The sequence below is a fragment of the Bombus pascuorum genome, chromosome 8 (genome assembly GCF_905332965.1).
Source record: "Bombus pascuorum chromosome 8, iyBomPasc1.1, whole genome shotgun sequence".
Lineage (NCBI taxonomy): Eukaryota > Metazoa > Arthropoda > Insecta > Hymenoptera > Apidae > Bombus > Bombus pascuorum.
In genome coordinates, this window is record NC_083495.1 from 2,075,560 (window position 1) to 2,096,908 (window position 21,349).

At 52.2% G+C, this 21,349-nt stretch overlaps 2 protein-coding genes across 7 annotated transcripts in view; one reads left to right on the plus strand and one right to left on the minus strand.

The window, feature by feature from the left end:
- Positions 1 to 21,349, plus strand: part of LOC132910065 (5'-AMP-activated protein kinase subunit beta-1) — a 259,654-nt gene that overhangs the window by 169,567 nt on the left and 68,738 nt on the right. The gene's annotated exons all lie outside the window — the stretch shown is intronic.
- Positions 1 to 21,349, minus strand: part of LOC132910044 (dachshund homolog 2) — a 143,884-nt gene that overhangs the window by 62,927 nt on the left and 59,608 nt on the right. For 5 of the 6 annotated variants that reach the window (XM_060965467.1, XM_060965466.1, XM_060965465.1 and 2 more), the window contains exons 3-4: positions 13,557 to 13,785; positions 11,522 to 11,584 (exon numbers count right to left, since the gene is read on the minus strand). In XM_060965467.1, coding sequence (XP_060821450.1) covers positions 11,522 to 11,584; positions 13,557 to 13,785 — 292 coding nt within the window. The remainder of the gene's footprint in view (positions 1 to 11,521; positions 11,585 to 13,556; positions 13,786 to 21,349) is intronic. The other variant, XM_060965464.1, reaches the window with a different exon arrangement.

Genomic DNA, 21,349 nt, shown 5'->3' on the forward strand with positions numbered 1-21,349 from the left:
TGGAAGGGGCCACGAGGGGCGAATGTACCGCGGAGAAAAGAGGGCTGGGCTAGGGTTGAGGGGGCGAACGGAGCGGTTTATATGGCTAAAGGCGCATCCCCCGAGCCGTATCGATCGTTGACTTTAAAATTCAAAGAGACCGACAATAGCTTCCCTTTCCGCCGAGCCTCTGTACTACAATATCATATTCCGTTCCTTTCGTTTCATTGTCTGGTAAAGCCTGCGCTAATAATAAAAGATTGCTACCCTGGAAGCTACGCCTAGAGAGGGAAAGCGACCACTGGGAAAGGGGAAAAAAGATGGAACAAGAGACAACGGGCGGAGGAAGAGAAAAACGGATGGAGAAGAAGGGAGGAAAGACGCGCGTGCGAGCGGAGAAACGACGAAAACGAGCATGGGGAAGGTGGAACGGCAGAAGAGTCGGGGTTTCACTCGGTCGAGTCTTTCCAAGTTCGGTGCTATATCATCCAGATAGCCGACCCATAATGCTTCGTTGAAAAGTTGCTCGAATTCTGCGCGAATTTAATATTCCGCGCGCGTCGTCCTTTGTCCTCTCTCTCCCTCTCCCTCTTCCCCCCTCTCTCTCTCTATCTTTCTACCTATCTATCGTTTCGTCTCGCGTTTGCGTTTCCGTGTCGCCGATATTCCAGGTGAACGTGCAAGTTTGTTCCCCCGCGTGTAGGAGAAGCTCGGCTCTCGGAAGCGTCGCCGAAGCCGCGATTCCAGAAAATTGGGATTCTTTTCTCCCCCGCGTGTCGTTCGGTTCTTTGCCGCCATCCACGCTCTCGGTTTCCCGAGATAGGGTGCTTGTTGTGGATCCCAATAGGACGAAGGAAATGACAAAAGAGAAAAGCGAATAAAGAGGTCGGCGTTCGAATTACACACGTAACGGGAACCGAGAGAAAGAGATATTTGTCGAGGGCGAGGGGAAACGAGCGGGCAGAATCAAAGGGGACGCAACAATGGACGATCATATTAAATCATAAATGTAAACGAAGATGGGTAACGGGGAGGGTGAAAGCTGGCGAACAGTCCGATAATGAAAGTTTCCGATCCTCGAGCTGAGGCACAAAGCTATACCTAAACGATATAACCGATGGCACGGTTTTACGCCTGCGATTTATCGAACATCTCTCGGTTACGGAATGATTTTCCGGCTGGCTGCCGGCGCTTACATTTTCCCGCGAGCGAACCTTTCCGGAAAAACAGAAAGAACAAAAGTTCCAAGAGATCAAACAAGAGATTCGAACGCTGCACGAAGGGGATGAGGATCGATTCGATCGCTCGAAGCATCGCTAGAGAAGATAGTAGAGAGAAGAGAAAGAGAGAGAGAGAGAGAGAAAGCTCGTGCATCCGCCGGATGGTTGTCATCGACGGCGCACAAACGCGCGTACAACGCGATCGCGAGCGTGCGCGCACCTGACCCGAGATTAAACGTTTCGAGGGATACGAAATGAAATATTTAGCGATCCTGGGGGTTCAAACGGGGCCCACCACCCCCTCAAAACGCCTGTTTCCCTTTGTCGGCGACATGTTAGCCATCGAATCGAGTTGGAATGCGCTAACCCCTTGTCGCCGCGCGACACGCGTCTCCTCGAGCCTTTCCTCGTCCTTCCTCTTCCTCTCGACGACAACGATCGTGTGTACATACACACCACCTGGTCGATCGAGTTTTCCCCGGTTACAATTTCGATCGATAGCGTGTGGCAAGACGACGGCAGGAAGCGGAGACGGAGCGTGAGAGGGAGGAAAAGAAACAGCGAGCAGAAAAGTACGAGTCACCGAAGGGGGGTGAAAGCATGCGGATTAAGTCGTGTGAAAATTCACGATAGACGGCGGTGGTTAGATCGATCGGGTGAGTGTTTCAGCCGGGAAACGGCTGGAGGACGTTGAATGGACCGGATTGAAACGTCGACGCGGTGAATAGCGGTTTCAAAGAAATACATTAGCGCAATGTGAAGGGTTACTCGGAAAATAAACTGGAGGAACGAAGCAACCGGGACCGCTTATCCCGAGCACCGGGTGCTCGATCATTCTTTCAGTGCGCGAACGTCGTTCCTATCGAGGAAACGAAATTTCTCGTTTCAAACTCGTTGGAAAGGCACAGAAAATCACTCGTTTGCCTACGATCCTGATAATTCGATGGTAGGAACGGTGATGATCGAACGATCCACTCTTGCCAACTAAATTCATGGACGAGTTAAAGATACGATTTGTACGAACTGTAAATCACAGGAGAAAATCGCGGGAAAAAGTGACGCGAGAGTTGCACCGAAACAGGCGGAGAACTGGCTCGGTCAAGTAATGGTCAAAGCAGGTGTATTATTCGAGCGAATGGTTTACGAGAATTTTATTGTAGGCCCCCGGTGTTCAGCGGTCGTATTTAAGGTTTTATCCCGCCGCCTCCGTTTCGTCTCTCGCGCGCCCCCTATTTCTCGCTCGGTGAACGCCGGGAAAGGGTTAGGATTTTATTTTTCAACCGCGTAAAAGGGCTGAAAGAGAAGGGGCCCACGTTTCATAAAAGTCGTCTGGCACATTCGTTGCCGTAGATTATTGCCGAGACCGCGAGCCGACATCGACGCCCCGGACGTATTATTTTATTTATTATTTCACTTTAAGACGCGTCTTCCTTCGTCCAAGGATTAAAGCGGGCTCGCATAAAGAACCGGGAAGCCTCGTTTCGCGTCACCTCCGAGCGCGACCATTCAACCGGTCAGTATAGTATCGGTTTATTTCCCTTCGAGCCGCGCCGCTCCCACACGCTCGCTTTTAATTAAACTTCCAGCGGAACGCGGCTTGTCTAACCGTCTAGCAGCACAGCCGACTGTTTGCATCCTCTCAAAGTTCAACCGATGTACCAAATTGAAAAGAAATATTTTTCAACCTACGCTCAACATCGTTGCATCTTAACTCGTGCGAGATCGGTCACGCAGCCTGGAATATTCCACAATCGGGACCATCGACTTCTCGAAATAGAAATTACGACCGCAGAAATTACTCAGAGTCACTGAGAATTGTTTTCTCAAAATATATACTGTTGTCGAATATATTAAGGTCAAACATGAAACAAGTGGAAGAAGATTGGAATTTACACATTGGCCGCGTAGAGTTTGGAATAAATCGCGCTCTCGGGGAAAAGAAGCGGCTGTGTGACGGGTGTCAGGAAAATTAAGGTCGGGAATCGCGTAACATCTCCGGGGTGGAAAAAGCAAGGGATACAAGGGTGGGGGTAGCAGCTGCGACATCGCGAAATTACGAGGTGGCGTTGGAAGTAGTCGCTCCTTAGAGGAACCGTTGACAAATGACGGAGGCAACTTTTATTATTTTAGATGTCGGCCCATCAGAGCCGCCCGCGCTTCGTGTTACGACTCCGCAAGCCGACCGAGATGTGTTTTACATACATTTCGCAACAGCCTCCGGGAACCGACTACAACACCCCTTGACAAATGGGCCGGGGTTTTATTAGACCAACTTTTTAAGCTACTCCCCTGGCGAAGACGCGGAGCTCGCCGAAATAAAGATAAACTTTGCCCGCGTAGCCGTAGCTCGTTACTTGCCATTCCGGCGTCGATCTCCTACGTGCTTGCTTATTTACTCGGTTTCGCGTTAAACGATACTAGAGATTCTGGTACAATGCCAGGAAACTATCGCGCGGGTTCATTTGGTTGCGGAAGCTTGCGAAAATATACACGCCATTGGAACATTCTACTTCAGCCAATGAAGCAAAGATCGGAATAGTCGGATAGTTGTGTCGACACGAGTCTATAAATCCTTGCACGATCAAAGAAACGTATGGAAACGCGAGCGATTCCGGTCGCCTTTCGATGGAAAAAGGTAGGAGGCGTTCAGGAAATGGATGGTCGCGTCGCGATCGACCATCATCGTTTGGCGTGGACTCGAATTTCCGTGAGCGGAGCGTAACACCGTGGGCGAGAGAAAAAAGTCGAACGCACGTTTCGCTCGAGAACATATTTACGCGGCCGATGACAAATGGTTTTTAGCGGCGCGGTGGGTGGATAGGAGAAGTTCGGGACACCCGCTGCACTCCCGGAGGGGTCGTCGGAGCGCGAGGGAAAACGAGCGGGCGGAGGAGTCAGTGGCGGCGGCGGTGGAGGTGGCGGCGGGGGGAGGGAAGGAAAGTGGTTCGCAGATGCGCCGTGACTGATGGTCCCTACTTCCAGATGTACTATATACCGCGGTACTTTTATCGGCGCTTGTTTGTTCAGCGAGTTTCGAAATACCAGTGGCAGCGGCGTGCCGTCGCCCTGGATCACGGATAGCGGCGAGAGAACGCGCCACCAGAGAAACCTATATAGAAACCGGCTGGAGAAAAAGAGAAAGAGAACCGTAGACGGTATGGAAAGAGGCGAAGGTGGAAGGAAAACGAAGCGAGCGACTGCGATTATCGTCGACGGCCAGAAGAAAAAAATGATCGTTGTATCAACGGCGATACACACGTGTATTTACGTGTCGCGTCCGCGACGTTAAGGCTTTCGTCGTGCGCGATGATGGACGTCTATCACGTGAGACAACGTTTCCCCGCCGCCGCATCGTTCGTCACGGTTCCCCTTTTAGTCTTGCTGCTGTTTTTGTCCACCCATGAAATTCCTCGTGGCCGTACGACCAAATAGCAGTCGTGTTTCTCTTTCTCTTTGTCTAGCCGGGAGAAAATCGGAAAACCACGAAACTGGTCGGTGCAAGAAGGGTGAACGGAAGGGTTTTTCACGGAGGGGTAGAAAGTGGATCGGCGGATTTCGGGCGATCAATTAATAAGAGGAGGATCGGCCACTTTTCATCCGGGGGAGCAGCGCGCCCACGCGTTCCTATGTAAATTGAAGAGGTTACACGGTTTTACATATTTCAACAGATTCGCGGCGGCGCGGAGGCAGGCGGCCGACGCGGCAGGGAAGACGCGGGAAAAGTGGAGAGGGAGGTGATGGAGAAGGGGCCCGGTAGCCACTCGAAAACCGCGGGCGAAGCGTTTTGTCGAGTGTTTTATGGAAAGCTTTAGAATTGTAGATTTTCTCTCTCTCCGCTAGCAGCGCAACCGCTGGATTTATGATAGCCGCCGCGAAAACCTACGACCCTGCCCGCTGCTACTTTCAGCGCATCCTCGATAATATAAAAGGATATTATTTAAATTCTTGAAAATTCCACGAGTGTTCGCGCCACCGACGATCACGGACCGAGCGGCTGACTCGCGATTGCTTTTGCCAGCCCACACTTTTTCCACCTACTTCCGCATAATTCGCGTCAGAAACAGTTTAGACCGATGATCAATGGACGCACACAGCAATGGACGTTCGGTCCTTCTCGAGGGACGAGGGCCACCGCCTGTATGTCGTTTGCTATTGGATTTCGATTGGGAAACGATTACCCTCCTCGAGTGACCGTTTTCGGCTCGTTTGTCATCGACGTTTCCGCGCCTCTTTTCCTCGTCGTTCCTCGTCCGAGTATTATCGAATTTGGTAGCCGATTCGTCGATGCGTCCAACGACCGTTAGGAATAATCGTCCGCAGAGTAGAAGTTTCCTTGCCGCGACATGATTGAATTTTCGATCGTTCCCTAACCTTTAAAACCCCGCTGGTACATGGCCATCACTGCGAGGGTCGCGTATTTGTCCAAGGCTAACCTTGCCAGGGCAAGCGCACCCTTCGACGCGCGCACCGCGCGCTACTGCGCGTCTGGACAAGGCAAAAGGTAAGCCACTAGCCGCGTATACGCGTGGAAACCGCCGTCCGAACGCACACTGCAAATATTAGTTCATTACCAAAAGTGGCGGCGAAACCGAGCCTGCGAACGGTAGTGCCGCGGAACCGCAGGAACGTTCGTCCGCGGTTTATTTAATGACACCCTTCCACTGCTTTTCAATTAACCTCCCCACCGCCTCTTCTCCTCGCTTCCCCCACCCATCGAGCAACTCTTTCCCTGTGGTTCGCTTACTTCTTCCCAACTTCCAACTTTCAAGGGCCACTAGCCCTTTCGCCTCGAGGTTTTCGATTTTCCGATCTCTTTCTCTCTCTCTCTTTCTCTGTCTGTCTTTGTCTCTGTCTCTGTCTCGCGACGAATTTTGAGCGGAAGTTGGTGGCAAACTCGCATGCCAGTCGACCGTAAATAAGAGAGCAGTTCCACACGCGGAAGGCTAAGCACTGCGTGCGGGCTGTCTGTTGTGCGTGCGTGTGTGGAGGCAACGGAGAAGCCCCGCGACGTAATATACTAGCGTGCGCGCACAGCCGAAGGGAGACCATTTAATAACAATATATCTTGGCCGTCGCGAAGGTACACGAGAAACGCGCGGAAATAAGGACAAAGAAGGGAACGAACGTGGGAGGAAAGATATTTTATCATTAGAATCGGTATTCCCCCGAATCAACGCTGCCTTTCGCTCTACGCTTTCGGTCTGCTCTTTGTGTACGACGAGCTATGTAGTGTTCGTCATAATGCGCGAAAAAATATACGAGAAAAGGACGTCGAAGCGGACGTAACGAGGCGACTCGGTCTCCGATCGATGAGACAAATTAGACGAAGAGACTCGCGAGCAGCTCGTTAGTCACGACGTTCGATACTTCCACGAAGATCGCGCGCGTTCCCGTACGAAGACCTGAGAAAATGAGCGAACGGGCCCGCCTTTAACGAGATCGCCGGGGCCAGAAAAAGATCGGACGACGACGACCGAACGAAGCGAAAGGCAGGAAAGGGAAACAAGATGGTTGACAATTTCACGGTACATTGGCGGGCTGTGGGTGGATCCCGGTCGTCGCGACTAATTATGTTTTTAATTAATCATCGCGTTTCGTCGCAGCCAAAGTTTACTCGGCTACGCTCGTTACCGCACGGCGGCCTAATATGTAACGCGTCGCTTCTAGGAGTCATCGCGACGAAGTTCACGCCCCCTGCAAGTCGATATGGTCGACCGCCTTCTTCCTCGTTATCTTCCGTCGACTCGACGACGGCTATCGAAATAATCCTGGCAAAGGGGGTGGTTCGCGGAGTAAATGACCCGGAAACGGTCGGGGAGCGACGTCGCTCCTAAAAATACGGCAGCGAAAATTTCGAGGCGAGCATAAAGAGCGCGACGTCGTTAATGGCGCGGCGTTAATTATCGTTCAAACGATAATTATCGCGGCTTGATGAAATTGCGCCCGGTGGACCCGCGCCGCCGGCCGTAAGTAATTCGTTGTCGAGTTAATAAAATGAATGTCTCAAAGACGCTCGTTCACGAGGTGACGACTCTCTTCTGCGATCTGCAGACGGCACCCTGTCGCGAGTCGACGAGTCGCGTTCTCGCCCGTGCGAGCTTTATGAGTCGAGAGACTTTACGAGGTCTCCTCGCCCGTTGTCGTCCTTCTTTCGATCCACCTTGGCGTCTCCTTTCGTCGCGGGAAACAGAGGAGAACAGATATACCCGAGAGAATGATTCATCCGGATCGACGCGCGACAGGCAAGGACCAATTTATTCGGTGGTCGGACACCGGACCCGAGCCAAGAGCCGACCGCCGAGATCGTGGCCGTATCGTTTCGTAAGAGGGTCGTTAGAAGGGTCCATTTTCGGGTCAGGATGTTTGGCACGAGCGGCCGATTCGAGGAACGAATCGACGCGCTTGTCGAGCCGGCTGTCGCGTTCCACATACGATTATCCGCCTAGACTGTAGATGATCGTCCTCTTTTACCTCGCGGGACTATCACGCGAACGTGAAAGAGATCCGACATTCCTCGAACACGCGAACAAGTAACCGATTCGATTTGTTGGATCCCCACCCACGCTAAACTGGATCTGTAAATCACGTGGGTGCTATTATTGGACTGCCTGCGGAGGCGATCCGTGGAAACATTCGCGAACACGGAGAAGATAGGTTTAACGATCGCGTTGATACCGGTGGAGATGAAAGACAAAAGAAACGCCGTAACTAATACTCGGAGCGATCGACAGCAAACCCGTTATTATTAATTTCGTCGTAGCATTCGGTCGAATCGGAAACTACGTAACCAAAAAAGGATCATCTCGAGAGGGAACGAAGGAAGATGAACGTTTGGACGAGAGAGAGAGAGAGAGAGAGAGAGAGAGAGGGCGAGAGAGAGAGAGCGTAATTAGCCTATCCCCTGATTGCAAGCCGCTGACAAGCCGACGCCTAGAGCCGCTTGTGACGGTATTAATCATAATGCGCGTATTTGCACGCGGGACGCCGCTCAGATGCGCGCGCGTGCGTGTCGACGCGCTGACAGTTCGTTTGAACGCAATTAACGCGCCGCTTGATAGTTGTCGGCTCCGAGCTCGCTATCGCGGCGAACGATCGTCGAATCGAATTAACCGTTTCGTCGCGCCGCTCCGCTCTCGCGAAACGGTCCACTGCGCCACGGTTCGGGAGGGAAGCCTGGCACTCGAGAGTTCTTCACGCTTCTTTTTAATCCTCTCTTGCCCCCTTTGCGTCGTCGCAATTCGCGAACGAGGGGTGCATCATGGAAAGGATGGCAAAGGGAACGCGATTCTCTTCGACTTAAAGCGGAGATGTCGACGTGTTTTCGCGCAAAGTCTCTCTTTATCCTGAGATTAGACATATTAGGTCGTTCGAAACGTTTCTTTCGTTTTATAAGGAAGTAATGGATGCACAACATTTTCCGTTTTATATTATTTTATCGAATTATGTATGATCCATTTTGTTATATCAAAATAAAGATCACAACGTTCGACAGATTGGGTTTCATGTTTGTATAAAGATGCGTTGTTATAAAAGACGTGTCTGTAAAAGAAAGACACTTTTCGGACAACCTAACACAATGGAAAGAATTTGCTACCTTATTCGTTATTAGACTGCGGATACTTATGCAAATTCAGATTCCTACGAATACAACTAAAGGAATTTGTTTCATGCTCCAAATACTTTGAATATTTGTACATTCTTGCGTATTATGTGCGTTCTATACATTCTTGCATAATTAAAGATCTCACAAGTGCACAAACATCCGCAGTCTAGTCATTAATAACGTCTCTCAGTATGTAGAACATTCGTGTTTTCCTCTCGAATCGTTCTTCGCTACATTTTTTCTCGATCATGAAGAGGTAGGAATAATCGAATAGGATTCCAAGTAAGAGCGAAATACGCGCGAAGATGGATCGAAAACGACGCTCGTAACGACGGGGCTCAACTTTATGAATATTATTTTCCAGCAGATGTCCCCGACGATAGAAGCTCGTCGACGTTGTCGTCGTTGTCGTCGTCGTAATTAATGACATCTCCGAGGGTGTCGTTGGCGAATTCGCCGAAAGAGGAGGAAGACCGAAGAAGGCAGAGAATATCAGAGGTAAGTTTGGCCGGGCGGGTCGACGATAAGGAAGCGGGCAAAACCGGCGTAGCTGGATGGCGAACGACAATACGCGAGAATTATCCCGGAATGACGAGGTAGTTTTAAAGGCAGGAAGCCGACATTAGCGCATTGATACCGCGCCTTCTGCCATCGGCCGGACCATTAATATTACTTAGTTTACGGACAGAGTTTGCAGCGGGGTGAATGGATCCGTCGTTTCGCTCGTTTCCGCGATTCCATTTGGTTCCGTTCTCACCCTCTCCAAGTTTTTAACGTTTCGAAGGCACGAAACATCGTCTGTAACGGAGACTGGAAAAACCAGCGGATCTGCGAGAGCTATCCGACTTTTTCGAGGGTTGCGACTTCTGGCTTATGAGATTTAATTGCTCAAACTGGCGGAAAGACAAACGAGCCGGCCAACTTTAGTGGCGGAATTCGGTTTTCCGATGTCACGGGCCTCGGCCGGATTAGCGACAACAAATCATCGAGATTAAAATGGAAACAGGGTGCGGTGGAAAAGAAGACGGATAGAGAGAAACTACGGTAACTTGGAAACAAAGGCGAAAGAGAGATAGAGAACACGAGAGGGAATCCGACAGGGAGAACCAGATTTCGCTAGGCGTGAGCTCCGTATGCTTGTAAAATCAAAAGGACAAACAATTAATAACCCCGGTACCGACGATTAATCAGAATTTAACTCTCAGTTAAATACTCGGTTGGCATCGGGGGTGGAGGCGAGACGAGGCGATCGGAGTGCGTAGCCAGCCATGCTCGGAAGGGATACGGCCGAGGGTATGGTGCACGCAGGATAAACAAAGGTTTACATCAGTGTCAGTCGCAACAAGTCCGAATTCGTCTAGGGTTCTCGGCATGAATATTCACGGTGCTCGCTCGTCCGTCCCTTCCAGTCTCCGTACCCGCCAATTCGACCCCCTATTTCCCGTCCTCTGCGCCACCCTCTTCTACCTCATCCTCCTCCTCCTCTTCCCTCCGTACCGTTCTGTATCGTTCCGCACGGGTCCGCGACCATTTGCCACCCCCTACGATATCCATCGAACGGCTAGCAGTCAAAGGCTGAAATCACAATACGCGTTTGTCCGGTTGACGAAGTCGACTGGACCGGGAGCCGCTAAAGCAAATAGAACGAGACGGCTGGCTGGATAGAGAAACAGCGAAAGAGGGAAAAGCGAGAGGGGTTTGATCGCGGAGGTGACGCGTGCGAGGGGTCGAGGGGTGCAAAGGGAGCCGCGGAGAGAAGCGAGCCAATGGTCATTGCCTTTGAATTGGAAATTACGTTTCGGCCGGTCAAGTGTCGATTTTCACCCCCGTATTAACAGTTCGACCCTGGAGTTCGCACCTTCCTCCTCCTGTCTTCCTTTCTCTCCGTCTCGATCAGCTGACGACATAGTAGACCAGCAAACAGACAAAGGAACCTGGGTGTCTCGCGAAGGCAGCCAACCACCACACGCAGGGGATGAAAGTTTCAGTTTGTAACCCGCGGAACGGGAGAGAGCTGCTTTCACGCGGCTAAACCTCCCTCGGTGGTGTAAAAGGAGCGAGGCTGTTGGGCGACGCGGGGTGCGCAAGTATTTCGTACAGCCAGTCGAATGATTTAATCCCCGAATGATGGACGGGCACGTCGCGACGATGATCTGCGTGCCGTGAAGTGACAAGTGGTTAGGATCACGGGGAAACCTCGGTGGCGGATGACGGTGGCTGATGGCGCGCGATGGTCGATGTGCGCGGTGCGGTGTGGCGGATACCGAGGGTGGTCGCCGGTGGTCGACGTTGGTGTCGTATCGGTGACGGGACCGGGCTACCGGCGGATGGATTTGAGGACGGTGGGAAGGAGGGTGCGGACGCTCGCACCGTACAAATCATGCGGGCATTACAGCGTCACGCCTGGACTCAACCTGTCGCGCGACCGGAAACTCGATGCCGACGGTAATGCTGATTTATCGGACGCGAAACGGTCGCGTGTTGCACCGGCCTACGTTTCCCGCGTCTCGCGGCTCATTTTTCTCGACTCGTTGCGAAACCGACGCAGGATATCGAGACACGGATGACCGGCCGAATTACCTATGGCGCGAAACGTAATCGAGTCTTCCATACATTGTCCACATTTTTTATCCTCTTTCTTTCTTTCTTTACTTTTCTTTTCCTTTTTTTCCTTTTTTTTTTTTTTTTTTTTTAAGGTACGGATTCAAAATTCTCCTACCTTTCGAGATGTTTGACAATATCTTCGTAGGCAGCTCGGCAGTTTTCCCAAACCGTTCCGGACCTGTGGATCACAAAAAAAAGCGACACTTGAGATACGACGGTGGAACGCAAAACAGGAGAGAGACCGAAGCGTCACGAGAAAGAAAAATAACGTGGAAACGCGCGTCACCGGCGTTTCACAAACGATGGGGAAACGAAGGGGCGCGAGTTGATAAACGAATCGGTTAATTATAAGCCTGCCACGGGATATCCTCGAGGAAAGTGGATCCGCGGAGTTGATTAAGAGTCCTCCTTGTGCCGTCTCGTCTTTCGTTTGTCCTTTGATTCGATCATGCCTGTCCTATGCTCGAAACGGAGACGCTTTGAAGTCGTTGATTAAAAAAGACGTCGCATCGTCCCTAGAACTCGGTCCCCGAGATTCTCATAATTTACCCGGTGTATCGTCCACCGAAAATACTTTCAAGCGAAGGAAAAAAGAATAAAATCGCAGAACGAGAACCGGTGGCAAAGTAAGATCGAACTGTTGAAGGAAAAACGTGGAAACCGTGACGCGATCGTCTGGGTAGGAAGGAAGTTGCCGTCGCAGAAGGCGGCCTAGGGCTCGCGTAAACCGGTCGAGTAGATCGTCGTGGCGAGCAGGAAGGGCTCGGGGCTGAATTAGAGGGTGGCGATAGAGGGCAACGGTGCGCTGACGGCGCGGTACGCCAGGATGGGGTTGCGTTGAATTAATCATATTCCGGTGTTTGTCGTGCCGCCCCCAGACGTAATCCGTCTTACCTCCCGATCTCTCTCGCTCCTCTGCCACGATAGATTTGCATTTTAATTAAAAGCAAAGCGCTGAAATCATAATGCGAAACGTGCGGCGCCGCCTTCGTCGCGTCATTATACACGTAGGCGCGTAGCGTCGGAAGGACACGCTTTACTCTAGCCGACACTGGCCGCCCCTCCACTCAAGACGAATCCACGCGATTCCGTTCCTTCCAAGCTTCGAACCTTTTCGTTCTATCGAGCCCAGAGTACATCTCCATGAATCGAACCAAGGAACCCAGATGAAAGACGAAGAAGCAGACTGAACCGACCGACTAATGGCGAATAGGACGAAGCTAATTACGGCTGGCGGGTGTAATGGAAAATTAAGGCGAGTCTCCGTATCCTCAAAATAGGCTGGAACGGGGTTTCGTGGGAAGACCAGAGAACAGGGAACACCACCAGCCGCACCTATTAGAAACACGTTAACAAATGCCTAGATTAATTCGGAGACTACGCTCCCTCTGCAAGGAGGATCTTCCTTCGATAGACAGCGTCCCAACGCGCCTTCGTTTCTCCCTATTCGCGGCTCCCGCGCGAGAACGACTAAACGGGCACACGTAATCCGTGATATACGTCTCGAGACTGCAACGCCTCGAGGATTTACCGGTTCCCTCTCCTCGATCAGGGCAACCGGTCGACCTCGTGCTCCTGAACGAAATACGACGCAACGAACGAGTTTATGGAATTCCACATGAACTGACGAAATTTTGGCTACAACCGTTGGTCATCGACGAGTACGACGAGGTCGAGTTAGGTCAGGCGGGAATGAAAGAAGGGTGACTCGGTTGAGGTCGCGAGCGTAACGCGAGCCGAGTAAACGACCTAGAAGGAACGCGACGCACCCAAGGAAACGGACTTCGCCACCGAGAAACGGAGGAGGTGAAAGAGGGAAGGAAAGATCAAGCAGTGTCGAGACCCCTCGGATTTCCACGGCTTCGCCGTCTCTTCAAATCCTCTTAAAGTTGTATTCTTTTGGCCTCGCTGGCCCTTCGTTACAACTACACCGAGACAAGATGAACGTGTCGATCCGTACGAACGCGTGTCGAACTTCCGAAAAAGTAGCCTATCGCTTCGTACGAAATCCCAGCTATGTACTTCGTCTTCGATCGTTTTCCTAACTTGGGACCATCGTCTCTATACTTTCGTTGCCAGATTTCGTTGAACCGCATGGTCCCACAATTTGGACACCATGGATTTTAAGGATACGTTTTATATAAGCTTACCTCGCGAGCGCCTCCATGTTCGACATGTTCGGGTTGACTTTGAGGCCCTGTTCGGCGCGCGCCTGAGCCTGTGCCTGCAGATGATGCGGCAGACTAGCCGGCGACAGAATGGCGGTGTGTCCTGCACCTGGATGTCCACCCAGTTGCATGAATTGCATGTGACTAAGATGCGTGGGTGGGTGATTGTAGCCGTTCGCCAGCAGCGGCGACTTTTCCATCCTCGGCACGTCTGGAAGAAGAACCGAGCAAACCCCGTTAGTTAGAGGACTGCAGGTAGCAGGAGACGAGCCTACGAAACAAGGGACGGGTGATGTCCGCCGATATTCCCGCAAATACCGTGTGTATATTTGCCAGAGGATCTAGGGGATGCGTTTCAGGGTTTCCAAACGGACCGTATATCTTCGTCAACCGGCACGCGTCACGATCTCGCTTAGGGGACGATCGCGTCAAACACATCGTAACGTATCGTGAGCAAATTTCTGCCGTTGATAGAGCCGGTCGATTCACGGGGCGTGAAGCAACGGCGACTTTGTACGAACATTCGAGACCCGACGATTATCGAGAGGCCCACTTTTGGGATTCCAGTCGTGCAAAGATGACGTCGAAGATGATGCTATTGCGAGACCGAGATCGTGAGGGCCGGCGGAGAGGGGGGAGGCGGAAGGAGGGCTCAACAGTGAGGTATACGGTGCAACGGAAGGCGAAACCGAGAGGGAAAGAAGGAGACGGAGCGGCGGCCAGGCAGAAAGGGGAGAAGGAGGTGACCTCGGTGGAAGGGGTAGAAAATGAGCGGTGCCTATTCATTACAAATTATCTAAATGGCAGTGATTTCGGCGGACCGGCTGGCCGTTTGACGAGTAAGTGGCGGGTTCGCTAGACAGTGACTGTCGATCCCGCGAACGGCCGGCCGGTTCGCGACTGCCAGCGAAACAACGCCACGGATCGTTTGACAACCACTGTGGGACCCGGCCCATGACCGGCCCTAAAATTGGACTTATTACAACTTATAGAGCGCGATTTGAACGCTCCGCTCAATAACATACATTATCCCCAATCCATATGATTTAATGAAATCCCTCTAAACTCTCCACTTAGCCTCAGTACCTTCTCGCGCAGTACCCTTCTTTTTATTTTCCCTCCTCCGTGTGTACGCGCTCTTTCGTAGATTGCTACGTGTGTACCAATAGGAGCGAAAGAAACCGAGCGACGTCACGGGATAAGAAAGACGGAGAGGTAGCTACGTGGATACGAGCGGGCAGAGAGCGAGAGAACGATCGAAAGGGAGAATGAGAGGGAGGAGAGAGAAAAAGGGTCGGGGGGCTGGCCGGCGAGGGGATGCGCGCGGCAGAGAGGGGCTGAAGGGTCGTGAACGAAGGGAACGGTTGGAGGGAGTAAGAACGCCGTGGCACGTTCCGATCACCGAAGATACTTAAAACGCACGTTCCCCGATTTTATAACCCCGACAACGGCTATTTGTCGGTCGCGGTACGTTCGGCGTTGTAACGCGACGACCGATGAAGACGTTTCGTCCGACCTTACCGAAACCTGGCGTATCCTTTCGACGAAGGATACCCAGGATACCAGCGTTCCTTCGCGTGGTCCAAGAGCAAACGAGTTTCCGAAATCTTCCCTTTCCTTGGCAGCGAAGGAGAAAAAAGAAATCGGCCAACTTGATCGCGATCGTCGCGACGACCGGCCGAAGCGAAACGCGAGGGACGATAAAACACAATTTGAGCTAAAGACCGCGCTCCTCTAACTTCCCACCCCTAGGTCCGCGCGCGGACGTATACCGGCACCTCTTTGCCCCTCTCGTGGCTGATGAGGTGACAACCCATAATTATACAGACCGCTTTCTGTCTGGCCTGACTGCAGTGGCATGCGGAGGAGAGGCCTCCATCATCCTCCACCTTTTCGTCTCCCTTTCTTCACCGTCCTCCCTGTGTCTTCCTCTTCGTTCAACTTCTCCCTGGTACTCCCTTGGCCCTTCTGACCGTGCGCATTCTCTCCCTCTTGTCCTTCCTTCGCTTTCTTCCTTTCTTTCTCCTTCGACCGTATTCTCCTCCGTATCTGCGGATCTCGCTTTTTCTCTCGTTACCCTTTATCCTCCCTCTTTGCTCCTTTCATCCACACACGGCGTTTCTCATCCACGAGCCGAGAGATCCGCCGAGAGAGCGGACTTTGACTTCCACGCCGCTTAATAACGATACGCGTGTTTTCTTTGCATGTGTAACGCTCTCGGCGCGGAGGCGGAGGCGAAGATGCGAAATCAGCAGTCGGACTCGGCGTGGCGGCCAGAGAAAGAAGGAGGCAAAGGCGAAGGGAGGACTGCGGGAGGTGGGTAGTCACCACCACCCTCGTGCCGCGCGTCTCGTGCCCGTAAGAGAAGGACGACTGCGCTACTTCTTTTCTGGTGTTAATTACAAAACGCGAGAATAAATTGCCGAGCTAAACGAGTGCCTGGTATCCCTCTGCACCGCGACCTCGTCACGTCTGTTCCTTCTTCCAGCGCGGCCCTCCGCGATGGACAGATGAATGGAAGGCGAGCCGTCTGCACAGGTGGAATTTGTTATGCGTCGCGATCACGGCCAGACTTTCCTCCCATCGCTATCGTCTCGATCTTCTGCTAGGCTTAACGAAAATTTACCGAGTACGCCGGTGTTTTCGACCGCGAACCTACTACAAGCAAAGAAACGTTCGACGCCATCGATACACCCTATGACTATCTCTGCCTTCCAATACATGGTTTCAACTTTCATTTTCCTTTGTAATTTTTCTTTTTTCGGCCACTGCCAACAGTAGTCGTACGGGTCAAAAAACCGACCGTTCTCCCTCTGCTCGAATGACCACCGAGACGAGGCATCGTGAAATTATTCGGAAAATTTGCCCTTTGTCCGCGGATCCTCGACTTGCCGCCATTGTTCCTACCAAACGACGAAGAAATCTACCGACTCCCTTTCTCCCTGTCTTCCTATCTCGATGCTCGGCCACGAACTCCAACAACGCGCGTTATTTGCGCTTAGGTATGTATATGTTTACCCTCGACACCGACTCCCTCAAAACCCTTGGATTTAACCCTCGAACACCGACCCTCCGGCTACGGCCGATGACATCGTGGCCCTTTAAGTACTTTCCACGCCATCCCTCCTTCGCTTCTTCTTCGCATCTTCTCCGCCTCTTCTTCGCCTCTTCTTCGCTGTGCCGCGCGTCTTTTCTTCCTTGAACAACGTGCCACGGGACCGTCATCCATTCCTCGGGCATTCTCCGACAGTGTCATCGATTCGTGATTCCGATCGGGAGCTGGATTCTCGCGTACGCGCTTAGCCCGTTAGCCGGCTGCATGCACGTGCATCCCATCCAACATTGTTCCATCGACGTGTATTGCTACATAAACACGAGACGGGAAACACAGTTTCGCGCAGGAGGAATCCGGTTTTTCAAGTAATCGAGAGACTCGAAGCCGGGCTAGCAGGCAAGCGGGCAGGCAAGCAGCCAGCCAGCCAGGCGAACAGGCGAGCAGGCAGGCAGACAGGCAGGCAGGCGGGCAGCCATCGAGGTAGCTCCCTGCGTCCAGTCTGGAAACAACCGAGGAGAGAGTGGATGCCATGACTATGTATACCTCCTCCTCGCTCCTCCTTCCTTCCCTGCTCTTCTTTCCTCGCTTTCCTCTTTCACCACACCCATTCTTCTTAATCGCTTGCCCGTATTGAGACGTAGCTCGCTGCCTCGCATGAGACAGCCGCGAACACCGTTCCGCTGGTATTTCGGTTCTTCGCGGGACGTTTTCACGTTGCCATCGGGACGCGTCGATCGCCTTTCCGTTGATCGGTAGCAAAGTAGAGGGGTTGGCATTGAAACGAAAACACTGGACGACCAGGAAGATAGGACGGAAGGTATTTTGCGATATTGAGACGTAAGCTACCTTACGAGCAACGAAAGAAGAATGAAGGGGCATAAGATACGGTCGATCATTCTCGCGAAGCGTCCTAACGACGATAAGATCCGGCTAGTCGGACGTCCAGTTTCCTTCCCGACCCTAACCCTATCTCTCGTCCCTTTCGTTCACGGGCCTTCTTCGACTGGCTGCCTACCACGCGTCTCCTCGCGAAAGAGCAGTCCAGTATTTGTTCTTCCAGGGTCTCCTCGGATACGAGCATCATCCGAGGGCAGTAAACCTTTTGATATATAGTCGAAGGTTTTTAGAGTTCTGTCAGCCACGCCCACAATCAGCCTTAGTATTATTTACACTCCTCGTGGTTTGTAGTCGGTTGTCTCGCATCTTCGTTCCCGCTGCTCCTCCACCACCTCCACCTCCCGCCTTTTTTACTCCTTTCGCGCGCTCTTCTTGCTTCGTCGTCCGTCGTTGCCTCTTCGGCAACGTCATCGTGATCCGCTTCGGCGCTGTCGCAAACGCCATCTCCGTTTTTCATTTCCTGCCAGCTATTCTTCGACAGGTTCGGTTCAGCGCTAGATTCTCTATATTCCGCGTTGTCTTCGCCAACCAGTCGAGGTACCGCGAATTTATAAAATTAGATACGATCGCGCGGGCTGCATCGTTCGCGAAATTATCTATTCCGAGCAGGCATACGCGATCGCATAGCCGCCGGCGCGGATTTTGGATTTCACCGCGCGACCACGGCATCGGCACGCAACTCCACCCGAAAAAAGAGGGACGCATATTTTATTTCGGAAATGATGATGATACGCACGAAACCTTTGGTTTTATCGCGCCCGATTCGCCGCCGGTGGACTCCTTTTTCAGACCTTTTTGGGAATCCCTTTCGTCCCGGTCACGAACAGTGGCGCCGATATTCTCTAAAATCTTCCACGTTGCGACTTTGTTGCGAAACGCTGTTCCATATCCATATGATTCTCGTGACGCTTACACCTTCTGCCGCAGTTGCTCAAAATTCTTGCGAAATCGATCAACTTCATTTACCAGTCGCTGAACTCTGCGATAAACTGTAATTCCAACGAACGCATTCGAATCGATCAACGCGGTTGTTATTTCTGAAGCGAACGAAACGGATCGTGGACGCGTCGAAAAGGAGAACGAGAAGCGAACCGTTTACGTTTGGCAATCGGGTCTTCGAAAAATCGATGCCAGAGCTAATCTGGAAGGTAAATCTTTCCCGCGGGGTAATCAAAACCAAAGATCGAGCCCGGGACCCGTGCGTTCTCGGAGGCACATCTGCCCGTTGGCTCGGCCCGTGAACTTGGACAGCGTTGCAATAGTCCGCTCGGACCAACGGCCCCGTATCTCTCTCGCTGCTCGCCGGTCGATACTTTTTCACGTGCTCGTAACATCGGTTAATCCTCTGCATAAACATTGTATTGTATTTCGCCGGGGATGCTCCCATTATATCATATTTTGTTATTAATATCTTCCGACTGGTTGGGCCCAGAAGCTGGATCGGGGCACTTTTGTGCACTCGCCGAAGGTAAACCTGCCCAGTTGCCTGTAGTGCCGGGGATCGAGCGAATCGAGAAGTTGTGGAGCGACGAAGAGAGGCGTTGAGGTAGAGAGAGAAAGAGAGGTTCGAGGAAAAAAGAGTGGGAAGAGAGCGAAAGAGACGGAGGCGGCGCTCGATACCGGTTTCCTTTATCGCGCAATGCCTACCGGGATTTGTATTATCCACGATCCCGAACTAGGAGCGCAGCGTCGATTTCGTACGACCCTAAGCGTTTCCGCTTGAATCCAGATCGTTCTACTCCGAGTTTTGCCACAGTTCGGCATTTACAATCCCTCTCTCTCTCTCTCTCTCTCCCTCTCTTTCTCTGTTTGTCTGTCTGTCTCTCTTTCTCTCTCTCTCTCTGTCGGTCCTCCTTTCTCGTATGCTTCGATTTCGCCACGCGGTTAAGTGTTTCGAAGTTCGTATCGCAAGGAGAGTTAGATTTGTGCGTGTTGCATGCGCCTCACGAATATCGAGTGTTGAGCGATTTAAAGGCAGCCGTGTCCCGGTTGTAGTCGAACGAGTGGCGCTAGCGCTCGTTACCAGCGCTTTCAGCCCGAACGAGAACGGAAATGAAAAGAAAATAAATAGCGCGGCAAAAAACCGCGGCTCGTTTGCGTGGGTACACGCGTAACCAGGACCTTTGACATGTGCCCGTGTAAACGAGCAACCGGCCCGGTCGACCGCCCTCGAAAGTAGACATTTACCCCGTGTCGAGGGGGAGGTTCCGCCGGTAGAAAACAAGCCACGATCCGTGGTGTCGGTTTTCATTTCCCCCGCGCTTTTTTTTCGCGTTATTCTCCCTCCGCTCGTTTGTAGATGCGCGTGCGTGTGTATGCTCGCGCATACGTGTGCGTGGATGTTTTTTTTTCCTCCACCCCTCCACAGTTGGCCTAGCCCGTTGTTTCACGCATTTCCGCCGGTTTGTTGGTCACGAGGGCCGCGCAAATTATAAAAATACACGAACGAGCGAGCTAGAGCGCGCGCTATGCTCGCTCGCTCGAGGACAAAGCGGCCCGCTCGTTGATTCGCGAGTTAATTGAGCGGCGCGGCACTCGCCGGCCGCTAACGAGTAAATTGTTGACTACCACCATCACCCCGGTGCCGGGCGAGCACCGACGGCCAACCAGCCAACCTGCCGCCCCCCTCCCCCGAACCGCCGTACCGGAATGGCCGGCAAATTAGTACAGATTTTTGAAGCAATTAGCCTCGGTTTTAACCGCAGGAAATTGCCATCACTCTCCTAAAAAGCCCGCGTACGCTCGTAGGAGAGTCGCAACCCGCGTGAATCCACCTTCCCCGGATTTTGTTCGTCCGTTGACTACCGTGGCACGCGAACGTATATACATACGTACCGAAACTCGTTCGATTCACGCTGAATCGGGCGACGCGCGGTCTCCACGAGATGAAACGACCGATTAAACGGCGCGTGGAGCACGGTAATTAAGTCGTACTAAAACCGGCCACGTTGTCTCGCGAGCGATTTATGGCGCGACAGTGTAGGATGCGCGTCAGCTTGTTCGCAGCGAGGGTCGAATGCGACGATCTTTTACGCACGAGCAACCGGCGGGTTATCGCAATTGCACGACCCATAACGCAGTCGAATATAAAGAGGCAGAGAATGGTACCGCTCGGTCGCACGACAATTTCGAGTTTTTCAAGTCGCGAAGTCAGAACATGACCGGGTTCGTTCCACATTCCGAGCGTTAAAGCAAACACGGTTCATCCGGCGAACTCCCTGCAGCGAGGCCGTGCCTACTTTTTCTCCTGCGTCGCCGCTTAACGTCTTCATTTGGCTGGAGCATGCGAGTGTTTCGTTACGAGGCAAAAACCAGTGAAACGCGAAAATTCCTGGCCCGACTGATTTACGGCGGCGTGCCACGCAGAACGATGTTGCAGCAACGAACGGGTTTAATTCACCGGCGTTTTGTTACTCTGTCTCGCGCGGAACTCGCTTCTCCCACCATTTCGTCCTTGTCTCCGTCCCGAATCTCACCTCCGCTTCGCGCGAGAATAATCGTCCTCGATGGACGAGAAAATACATGGCATAAAATATCGCGGGGGCAGAAAATCATAACGGCCTGTGAAACGAAAATATCGTATCGTGTCTCCCCTTGTATCGTTGAAACTCGGACGGTGTAATAATCTCGCGGAGCGTTATTATCGCTTTAATCGCGAGGATTATTTCACTTTCGTGTCGAATCTCCGGACCGCTCGGTTTTGGCTTCGGTTTCGCGTCCCTCGTAGCCACGACCCTCTGCCCCGCGCGTAATTTCTAACCGCAGCCTGAAAATTCCACCTAAGCCAGTGGTTCTCGTCGCTGGTACGGCAACATCCACCCCC